This window comes from Pygocentrus nattereri, chromosome 20 (assembly GCF_015220715.1).
Source record: "Pygocentrus nattereri isolate fPygNat1 chromosome 20, fPygNat1.pri, whole genome shotgun sequence".
NCBI classification, from domain to species: domain Eukaryota; kingdom Metazoa; phylum Chordata; class Actinopteri; order Characiformes; family Serrasalmidae; genus Pygocentrus; species Pygocentrus nattereri.
In genome coordinates this window covers 37,262,462-37,274,352 of record NC_051230.1, presented here as the reverse complement: position 1 = coordinate 37,274,352, position 11,891 = coordinate 37,262,462, and the positions used below count along the sequence as shown (strand labels likewise).

Genomic DNA, 11,891 nt, shown 5'->3' with positions numbered 1-11,891 from the left:
TGAGGGGGTGGGGCCACAGCACACACAATCCCCGACATCTGCTCTTAGACCCACCCAAACTACCTTAAACACCTCCCACTATCACACCACCCTGCCCCGTTTGTCGGGAGTCAAAACGACTCGACCAATCAGTTTCCAGCGGTGCCTCGGTCCTCCGTCTACAACACGCCCATCCAGCTGCGTTCCAATTAGAACGCCTAAGAGGCGGCATTGGGGCAGGGGCGGGGCCTGGTGGAGACGCAGCTCACTGGCTAAGAGTTTGATTGACACTCAGTTCAGGCAGTGATGACACACTGATGGAGGTGTCCACCTGAACAGGCAGCACATTCCACAGTGCTGGACTCGATCTAGGAGCATCAGAGGAGGGATAATTACAGAAATCAAGCATTTTCTAAATATTCAGAGACAGTTACTCAGTTACTACTTTAGCACACTAGGTGGCACTTTGTGTCTTTTACACTTTAGACGGGGAGACGCAGTCTAGCCGTTCACTCACAGCAGCAACACTGGTAGGACTTGCTGTTTCCATAAATATTCTTGCCTGTATTATTTAAAATTCAAAGCCATTTCAAAGCTGTCTTCATATATTACAGCAAAACATGCGCTCTGTTCTTCAGAGCTAAAACTTTTCTTAGCAATGTTCAGACGTAACACTGAACATTAGGAAGTACGATTGATCAATGTGATATGTGTTGTGTTTAAAGCCTGCTCTGTAGTTCTGCTGGTCAGCTACAGAGCAAGGCTGCTTTATTCATGACCAGAAACTCTTTGGTCTGCTGGGTGAACAGCAGACTGAGTTCTAAATCTCAGGAGGCTAAAAATAAGCAGCATCCTCAGCAGCTGTGCAGTCACTGTCAGAGTGATGCTCATATGGCAGATGATCTCATCCTCACATATTACAAGATATACAGACACTCCATGAAGTCGTCCTCCACGGTAACATCTCTGCTTACGCTCTCATTTACTGAAACACCTTCCAGAGAACATCTTCCTGAAATCATCTTACACAAAACACAGTCCAAAAGACATCTTCTAGAAACATTATCTCTTGGTCAGGACGCATTTGTGTGTGTGTTGCAGCATTTGATGTGTGTGTTTATATTTAGTACTGAGTTCAACTGTGTGTGTGTGTGTGTGTGTGTGTGTGTGTGTGTGTGTGTGTGTGTGTGTTTATAGATGGACATTTCTGGGCAGCAGCACCACATCTCCAATTACATACACACACACACTTCTCCTGCTGTCTGTCTCAGAGGAGTTACTGCTACTGAACTGAGCTTCAGGCTTTTTATTTTGATGATGATGAAGATGTGATGATGGTGATAACAGAGATGATGGTGCTAGAGATTATCATAACGGTAAACATGATGATGGGGATGATAGAGATGGTCATAATGTTGATGTCAGCGATGGTGATGGTAATGAAGGTGGTAACAGTGGTGATGATAATGATGGTGATGGTAATGAAGGTGGTAACAGTGGTGATGATAATCATGATGGTGATGGTAATGAAGGTGGTAACAGTGGTGATGATGATAATGGTGATGGTAATGAAGGTGGTAACAGTGGTAATGATAATGATGGTGATGGTAATGAAGGTGGTAACAGTGGTGATGATAATGATGGTGATGGTAATGAAGGTGGTAACAGTGGTGATGATAATGATGGTGATGGTAATGAAGGTGGTAACAGTGGTGATGATAATGATGGTGATGGTAATGAAGGTGGTAACAGTGGTGATGATAATGGTGATGGTAATGAAGGTGGTAACAGTGGTGATGATGATAATGGTGATGTTAATGAAGGTGGTAACAGTGGTGATGATAATGATGGTGATGGTAATGAAGGTGGTAACAGTGGTGATGATGATAATGGTGATGGTAATGAAGGTGGTAACAGTGGTGATGATGATAATGGTGATGGTAATGAAGGTGGTAACAGTGGTGATGATAATAATGATGGTGATGGTAATGAAGGTGGTAACAGTGGTGATGATAATAATGATGGAGATGGTAATGAAGGTGGTAACAGTGGTGAAGGTGGTAACAGTGGTGATGATAATGATGGTGATGGTAATACAGGTGGTAACAGTGCTGATGATAGTGATGGTAATGAAGGTGGTAACAGTGGTGATGATAGTAATGGTGATGGTAATACAGGTGGTAACAGTGCTGATGATAGTGATGGTAATGAAGGTGGTAACAGTGGTGATGATAGTAATGGTGATGGTAATGAAGGTGGTAACAGTGGTGATGATGATAATGCTGGTGATGGTAATTGCAATGAGCTCATGCTGGCAACAATGATGATGATGATGATGGCAATAATAGTGATGAGGTTATTGACATTGATGATGTAATGACGGTAATGATAAAGATAGTGATGATGTAATGATAGCGATGGTGATAATGGTAGTAATGACAATGATTATGATGGTGTTGGTAATGATAAAGATGGTAATGATATTGATGATTAATGTGGTGATGATGATGGTAATGGTTATAATAATAGTAATGATAATTGTGATTATGATGTAATAATAATGGTACCGATGGCGGTGACAATGGTAAAGGTTATTATGATAGTATTGATAATGTTGATTGTGATTGTGATGATGATGTAATGATGTGTAATTTCTTGCTCTTTTCCACAGACGACTACAGTGACGATAAAGTCAGTATGCCGGTGGTGTATGGGTGTGTGTGTAGTAGTGTAGTGTGTAGTGGAGTTTGTGTGTGAAGGGCTGCTCCACCAAAGCTTCATAAATATAGAAGCCCTGACAGCAGAAAACTGATTCCAGAATGAATTTTGAATGAATGAACATCTCGACTCTGACCTAATTCAAGCTGTCTGGGGTAATCTGGGAGAATGACATTCTACTTATTCTGAACCAATTAGCCAGTCAAATTCTACACATTACATAAAACGAGCTCATCTGAGAGACCTGATAAGGCTTCAGCAGGGCTTCAGCTTTTGTCATGGTGGAGCAGCCTTTACTAGCATGGATTTGTTTATATGTGGATTTTACCTGCATGTGTTTTAGTTTTGCATGTGAAATTTTAGCTTTGAGGAGCTTTACAAGTGACTTTTTAAGATAAACATTCATGAGTATTTACGACCTTGTTTCCAAAAAAGTTCAGACATGCAAAATGTAAATAAAAGCAGAATACAGTGATGTTGAAATCATGTAAACCTTACATTTAATTGAAAATAGCATAAAAACCACATACCAACTATTGGTCAAAAACAAAACAAAAAAACCCAATAAAATCATTTCAATAAAAAATTTAAAACAGCAAAAAATGGGTAAAGGTCTGTAATGCTAAACACCTGTTGGAATGTCTCACAACTAATAAGGTTAATTAACAGGTCAGTAACATGATTGGGTATAAAGAGCATCTCAGAGAGGCGGAGTCTTTCAGAAGTAAAGGTGAGGAGGGGTCACCACTCTGTGAAAGACTGCACCATCAAATAGAGCAACAGCTCAAGAAGAACGTTCCTCAACATAAAACAGCAAAGAGCTTCTGCTTTCCATCGTCTACGGTGCAGAACATCATTAAAGACTCAGAGAATCTGGAGAAATCTCTGTCTGTGAGGGACGAGGCTGAACACCAGTATCTGCTGGCCGTGATCTTTGGGCCCTCAGGCAGCACTGCATTAAAAACAGACATGATTCTGTAGTGGAAATCACTGCATGGGCTCAGAAACACTTCTGAAAACCACTGACTGTGAACACAGTTCATCACTGCATCCACAAACGCTGTTAAACTCTAAAACACAAAGAAGAACCCAAATATAAACAGGATCCAGAAACGCTGCCACCTTCTCTGGGCCTGAGCTCATTTAAAATGGACTGAGGGGAAGTGGAAAAGTGTCCTGTGGTTCAACGAACCAAAATGTGAAATTTGCCTTGGAAGGCATGGACAGTGTGTCCTCCTGGCTAAAGAGGAGAGGGATCAACTGTCTTATCAGCACACAGATCAAAAACTAGTATTCATGATGGTTTAGGGGCATTAGTGCACACGGCATAGGTGATGTGCTCATCTGTAAAGGCACCATTAATGCTAAATGATATACAGATGTATTGGCAACATGTGCAGCTGTACAGATAACATCTGGACAACTTGTGCTGGAATTCTGGGTAGCTTCTGCCAGGAGCTAGAAGGCTGGACCCCCTCAAAGCTGTAGTAAGACTGATGTAGGTGTGAGGAACTGGAATGAGATAGGGCAGTGGTGGGGATTGTGGACCCCACGGAAAGGAAAGGTGAGGGGTTTCAGGCATGTTCCTCCCCCTAAACTTATAACTACATTAAAATGTATCAGTTCCAATATGTGATGTTGTCTTTGTACTATTTGAAATTAATTATAGAGTTTAAATGATTTGCATATCATTGAATTCTGTTTTTATTTACATTTTGCATAGCATGCCTTATTTGTAAACAATGTGGATGATATGTATTTTAAGCAAAAGTAGTTGTACTTCCGCTTACTGGCCACTTTAAAAGCTCAGTTACTGTTAGAGACTGTAATCCATCTGTTGCTGTGCAGTTTATGAGCCCTTCTCTGCTCTTTGACCTCAGGACTGCTGTTGTCCAGATATTACTCAGATGGTGGATCATTCTCTGGTAGTGTGTACGGTGGTAGTATGAGTGTATCAGACACCGTAGTGTTGTTGGAGTTTTCGCACTCATCCTGCTGTAGCCTCTGAAAGCTACAGCAAGGCTGGACTCCTGAGAATGAGCCACAAGAACACAGTTACCTGCTTTCTACAGTTAAAGCATTCTGACAGATTGCTTCCGAGGTTGCTGTCCAGCCTGAAATCCATTGCTGTCTTCACATTCATGATGAATGAGGTGAGGGATGGACAGAAGATGAAGAAAAGTGCAGATGCCAGCGCACAGTCCTTTACATACAGGGACAGGCACAGAGCCTTCATCTCCTTTGATCACATGAGCCATTATCACAGCAGAAACCGGCAGAGGATCTTGACAAATTTGGCACAGAGGCCAAACTTGAGAAGCACGCCCCACAGGAGCTCTCTGTCCGTGACCTATGAAAAGGTCTGAATGTTATTCTTGGCACTTCACCTAAAGTTGCAGTGCTGTGAAGATCATGTCGACCTGCTGTTTCTAAACGCATGGCTCAGTATGGGAACCTATTCAGGTACTAGTGTATCTTTGTGACACTGTTGGACAGCCTCTGTAGCCTCACCTCGGCTAGAGCAGCACGGAGATACATCCCTCTAGTCTTACCCCAGAGAGACTAGATATCTTTTCAAGTTAATTGGGATGGTGTTTGCAGCCCTCTACTTTTGGACGATGCACTCATCAGCCTAGACATCAACAATGCACTAAATCCGAGACGTGGATTAAGCCACATCTTGGACTACAATCAATTTGCAATGGTGATCCACAATTGACGCTTCAGTTTAAACCAAGATTAATCTTAATCCATGTCTGGGGAACCAGCTCTATATATTATAAGTGGACACCTGTTTTCTTCTCAAAGGAAGGTTAGTAATTGTGAATTTGTGCTGCAGTAACTGATCAGGTACTGATGTTGAAGGGTCACTCTAACTCATCCCAAAGGCATTGGATGGAGCTCCATCACTCCAGAGGACACAGTTCCACAGCCCAGTGCTGGGGGGTTTTATACCCATCTAGCCCACGCTGGGCATTGAGCATGGAGACCTTAGGATCATATGCAGCTGATCCAGAGCATCCCATTCTATGGTCAGTGCTTTTCTATAGAGCCAGGGGCACTCAACTGACCACCTCTTTCAGCAATGTGTGCACTTTACAGATGGAGAATTCAGTCATTAGAAGGACTGCCTGAAAATGTTTAGACAGGTAACATATGGTGGTGAGAGGTTCTTGAACAAAGTACAGTCCCTTCTTCAGAAGTTCTGTAAGGGTTGCAGTGACCATAACACTGCAAACAGTGTTAAAGGTGCTAGACTGTCTCTGAGTCAGTTCCCACAGGGGTGGAACCCTCAAATCTCAGTGCCTTTAGTCAGGGATCATAACTGAACCATAATCCACTGAAATGATCTGTTCTAAGCTGGACTGACTCCACACACCCCACCTCGCCTCCAAGCTTTTACTCTACTGCTCTGTTTTAAAACATTCGGTTATGAAAAGGAACAAATACCAACTTTTCACCTGGAGGAACTGATTTAAGCTCCACAATCAGACCTTAGAACCACTGCTGGAGCTTTGAGGGAACATTTACACTGTTTGGTCCTTTATTAATGAAAAATGTACCTGCACAGAACCTTCATTTCTAACAGTGCATTCTCATTTAGATCAGCAATGTTAATGTTATAGTGCATCAGTTCCATAGCAACCAGTGCTGTCATCTGATGGGGTTAACATCAAGTTAACATGAGACCCCAAGGAGGTTCTCACATTACACGCTGCCATTTTCAAGACTATTGCCTTTTTATTATGACTACAGAGTCTAATGTCTTCCAAGTATTATTTTAAGTGGTCGATTTTTAGACTGCCTGTTCTAGCTCCCCGCCCCCCCCTCCCTTTGAGGTAAGCAGTAGAGTCCCTAAATAGAGCTGCTCAGGAGGGCAGCCACCACCCAGTTCCACTTGCATGAACTCACTAGGGATGTCCAGCTTATTCTAACCTGCCTCATGATCAGACTGTACTGTACTGTGTTGCCCTACTCATGTAGATGGTGATCCATATCTCCAGATGGTGCTCCATGATCTCCAGATACTTCAGGAGTGGCTTCCCTTGTACAGTTGTGCTATTGTCATGTCTTTGTCAAGAAGACTTCTTCCAAGGCTTTTGTGCAAGACAGATGCTAGGGGTTCTTACACATTGCCTCTGGAGACCACTGCTGACTAGCCTGGTGCCAAAAGGTTCTTAGGCCTGACTGGACATTTGCTAGCAAGTTACTTCCCAGTTCACCCCTAAGGCCAGCCACTGGCAGAAGGTTGAAAGCCAGAGGGTTTCAAACAGGTGGCCAAGAAACCTGCGCCTTCCGTCTTGCTACTGTATTACTCAATTAGACTCATCACTGCACGCTGCATGCCTGGAGCGCTCATACGTACGTCCAGTCATCCAGAGAATTCAGATTTATTGACAGCAGATGAGTGATGAGTGCTGGGAAGCACAACCTCAGCATGACCTGCATGTTCTGCATAGTGATTGTGTTTGTGTGAGTCCAGGTTAAAGAGGAAGGAGGTCAACATTACAGTACAGTGCGCCCCCTAGTGCCCTAACACACACATACATACACTTGTCTAGTGTTAAACTCCATTCAATACTGAAATAGTAACACCTCCCATTATCTTTTCCTTTTCCAGTGCTCCTGCTAATGTTAGTAAAGTTCCAGTCAACAGGTAAAAACTAAACATCCCTCCGATGATCCACCCTACAGAACCCACACAACATGTACGATCTGTTTTTACACTGCACGAAGTACAAGAACATTAGACAGCACATTTCCAGCTTTCTGGTTCCTCTGGTTCCAGTTCTATGTTTCAGTTTTTATGCTTAATGTTCATGAATGACAATTTAGCAAATTCCTTACTCTTCCATGTGAAGATAAAGTCACCAAACACTATTATAGCACCATAAAGAATGCCAGGATTGAAAGTACACTCTTAAAACGATGGTTCTTTAAGGGTACGTGAAGTAAAGAAAACAGTTCCATATAGGACCATAAACACTCAGTGTTCTTTGCATCATGAAAGGGTTCTGCAGATTGATGAAAAATGATCCGTAGATGGTTGTGTGTAACAAGCTTTGAGTCGTAACAATAGAAGAACCCTTTTTGGTGCTATATAAAACCATCTATAGCATCCATATCAGAAAACCTTCAGTCATGCAAAGGGCTCCTTCTGAACTAATACAGAATCATTTGTTTATTAAAAACTTGAAGAGCCATCTTTTTGTGAGTGTTGGCCTAGAACCCGACATTTTGTGGCCTCCTGTTTAAGTCCTTTCTCATTTTTGACTGTGCAGTGGAAAAACACCCTGAGAGTTCTCAGAGATTTCAGCTTGTTCCTCCCTTTCGTCCACCTGCCTCATTGTTCATGTTGCTGTGTGTGTTCTGTGTGTGCAGGATCCCCCGTAAGCCCATCACACAGACCGACATAGAGTTCTACCACGTTCCTACTCACGCTGACGCCAGCAGGAAGCGCATCATGGAGGACACGGAAGACTGGAGGCCGAGGACAGGAACGTCTCAGTCTCGCTCCTTCCGCATCCTCGCTCAAATCACCGGCACCGAGGTCGAGGGAGGTGAGTGATACCCTGAAAACGGGAAAAGGTTCTCTATAGCGACGCACCCTAACCCTAACGCAGAGGACGCAGAGACAGATCCAAGGGTAGGACACCTCGGAATCTCGAAAACATAAATGTGTTTTCCTTAAACCAGAAACCACAGTCGGAATATCGGAACCCAAAGGCAGCCCAGAGCCAAACCCAGCCAGAGATACAGGAGAGGATCGCAGCTCTGAAATGCTGAGTAAACACAAACAGGAAGCCATAGAGGTTTAGTTTGTAAACAAAGACTAAACAGAAACAGTCCAGAGAAAGTAGCTCAGAGGCTGGGAGACCGCGGCCTGTGGAGGACGAGTGACCTCCAGGCTGACCCCGAGTGAAGGTCCAGATGCACCTGATGGTTCCCATCATTCCTGTAGATCAGAAGTTTGGCTTCTCTGCTTTTCCTGCTGTGGTTGCTGTTGGTGCGTCTCCAGAGCGTCTCTACTGTAGTTTTCCAGTTCATACTGTTTACCTGCTGTAACCTCAGCTTCCCTGTTGGCTGAACAGGAAAAAATGTGTTCATACATAAATTATACTAGTTTCTCTCTCTCTCCCTCCCTCTCTCTCTCTCTCTCCCTCCCTCCCTCTCTCTCTCTCCCCCTCTCTCTCTCTCTCTCTCTCTCTCTCTCTCCCTCCCTCCCTCTCTCTCTCTCCCCCTCTCTCTCTCTCTCTCTCTGTCTGTCCCTCCCTCTCTCTCTCTCTCTCCCTCCCTCTCTCTCTCTCTCCCCCTCTCTCTCTCTCTCTCTCTCTCTCTCTCTCTCTCTCTCTCTCTCTCTCTCTCTCTCTCTCCCTCTCTCCCTCTCTCTCTCTCTCTCTCTCTCTCTCTCTCTCTCCCTCCAGCTCAGCCTAAGGAGACTGACACTGCTAAGCAGACAGTGAAGTGAGTATCAGTGCTGCCTGAGTAGATGATGTTCTGCCTGTTTTGTGGTAACCAGCCTTCATTTAAACTGGCACATACACTCTGTGTGTGTGTGTGTGTGTGTGTGTGTGTGTATCTACACAGAGGAGTAATGCCCCCTAAGTAGTAATATAGTGGCCCTCAGTCGGAATATTATGCCCTCGTTTAGAATACTGTGCCTGTTCATTTGGAATGTTGGAATATTGTATTTGGAATTCTATGCCCACTTATTTGGACTATTGTGCCCCTCTGATGGAACATTATGACGCTCAGGCAGAATATTGTGTCCCTTAGTTGGAATATTTTGCCTCTCTGTGGGAATCTTGGTCCCCTTCAGTTGGAATTTTCAGCCAAATCAGTTGGAATGTCTCTGCATGAGCTCCGCTGACTGAATCTGTGGGAACTGATCTCTGCAGTGCAGCTTCAGTAACACTCGTCTGCCTGGTGTGCTGTGATTGGCTCAGTCCCTAACATCTCAGACACGCATCCTTTCACCATTTCCTCTCATCTCTCTCTCTCTCACTCTCTCTCTCTCTCTCTCTCTCCCTCTGTCTGTCTCTCTCTCTCTCTCTCTCTCTCTCTCTCTCTCTCTCTCTCTCTCTCTCTCTCTCTCTCTCTCCCTCTGTCTGTCTCTCCCTCTGTCTGTCTCTCTCTCCCCCTCTCTCTCTCTCTCTCTCTCTCTCTCTCTCTCTCTCTCTCTCTCTCTCTCTCCCTCTGTCTGTCTCTCCCTCTCTCTCTCTCCCTCTGTCTCTCTCTCTCTCTCTCTCTCTCTCTCTCTCTCTCTCTCCCTCTGTCTGTCTCTCCCTCTGTCTCTCTCTCTCTCTCTCTCTCTCTCTCTCTCTCTCTCTCTCCCTCTGTCTGTCTCTCTCTCCCCCTCTCTCTCTCTCTCTCTCTCTCTCTCTCTCTCTCTCTCTCTCTCTCTCTCTCTCTCTCTCTCTCTCTCCCTCTGTCTCTCTCTCTCTCTCTCTGTCTCTCTCTCTCTCTCTCTCTCTCTCTCTCTCTCTCTCTCTCCCTCTGTCTGTCTCTCCCTCTGTCTGTCTCTCTCTCCCCCTCTCTCTCTCTCTCTCTTTCTCTCCCTCTGTCTCTCCCTCTGTGTATGTGAGCAGACCGATGAAGATTACCGTGGGGCCGAGGTATCATAATCTGCGAGACTGGCACCACGGCGTGTCGGCTCGGACCCTCAACGTCGTCAGCCTGGTCTAACTGGACCTGGGAGTGAGAGAGAGTGAGAGAGAGACAGTGAGTGAGAGAGGGGAGAGAGAGCTGGACAGTGAGGCAGAGTGGGTGCTGGTGTTTTAACGTGTCTATTATTCAGCGAGGTCGTGTATTACTGGAGTAACGGCTGGAAACCTCGGAAGGTGCGAGTCGCTCTGTAGTCGATGTCTTGCAAAAGAAGGAACGTAGTTTGTTTAATGCTGGAAATTCGGTGAACTTGGACAAACGTAATAGTACATAGAGCTGCTGCTTTGGCTGTGTGGACCTGAAGGGACGGGGCTTCACAGCACAGAGCCTCCAAAACCGAGGAAGCCCCAATAACCATGTACCATTTCTTCCCCACTGACTATTAATAGACACATGCAAATAAGACTGTATCATTACGGCTTATTATTCTGTGTTTTAGACAAGGTTCACTGCAGTGTTAGCTCCTTGGCTAACTGCAGCTGCACACAGTCCACCTCACTGCTGCCATCCACGCTGGTTATCTGCACCTTCTCAGGACAGATCAGTGTGCAGCTCCCTGCAGTGCTGAGTATATAATCATCTGACGTCCTCAGTGTTGCATCAGGACTGCAGCTTAGACCTCCACACTGGGCCAAGCCTGCGGGTGTGTGTGGGTGTCCTGGTCAGTCAGTCTTTTGAGGTAGCATGTCTCTTTAATGACCTCGTAATTCAGGATCTGATGTCCAGAGGAAAAATGTCCATTTTGTCCACAGAGAAAAACAGATTAGACCTGGTGTTCCTAATGTGACCATTACACTGACCACAGAACGACTCACGCCTTCAGAGCTCTGTGATTGACAGGTGTCAGTAATGATGTTTTACACTGATATGTGCTAATCAAAGCTGTATGAATGAAGGTGAACCCAGACTGATATAGGTATGATATTTTTTACATTTACAGCGTTTAGCAGACGCTCTGATCCAGAGCGACGTACAGTTAGAGCTTCGTCTGTGTAGAGAAAGTCTCTCTGCTAGTTACCAGTAGGTTAGAGAGAAAGACGGTCCTGAGCTCAGATACTGATAGAAACACAGTCACTGTAGATACAGAGAGAAAAGGAGCAGAGCTGAACACATTACAACACACTAAAACACACTACAACACACTACACTACACTATAATACACTACAACACACTACACTACAATACAATACACTACAACACACTACACTACACTATAATACACTACAACACACTACAATACAATACACTACAACACACTACACTAAACTATAATACACTACAACACACTACACTACAATACAACACACTACAACACACTACACTACAATACACTACAACACACTACACTACACTATAATACACTACAACACACTACACTACAATACAATACACTACAACACACTACAACACACTACACTATAATACACTACAACACACTACACTACAATACACTACAACACACTACAACACACTACACTACAATACACTACACTACAGTAAACTACAGTAAACTACACTACAGTAAACT

The 11,891-nt window shown here is 44.4% G+C and overlaps 1 protein-coding gene across 1 annotated transcript in view; it reads left to right on the top strand.

The window, feature by feature from the left end:
* pdlim5a (PDZ and LIM domain 5a) overlaps window positions 1-11,891 on the top strand; it is a 30,075-nt gene that overhangs the window by 11,059 nt on the left and 7,125 nt on the right. The window contains exons 5-8 of the mRNA XM_037531367.1: window positions 2,651-2,670; window positions 7,319-7,354; window positions 8,080-8,258; window positions 9,123-9,162. Of these exons, the coding sequence (XP_037387264.1) occupies window positions 2,651-2,670; window positions 7,319-7,354; window positions 8,080-8,258; window positions 9,123-9,162 (275 nt within the window). The remainder of the gene's footprint in view (window positions 1-2,650; window positions 2,671-7,318; window positions 7,355-8,079; window positions 8,259-9,122; window positions 9,163-11,891) is intronic.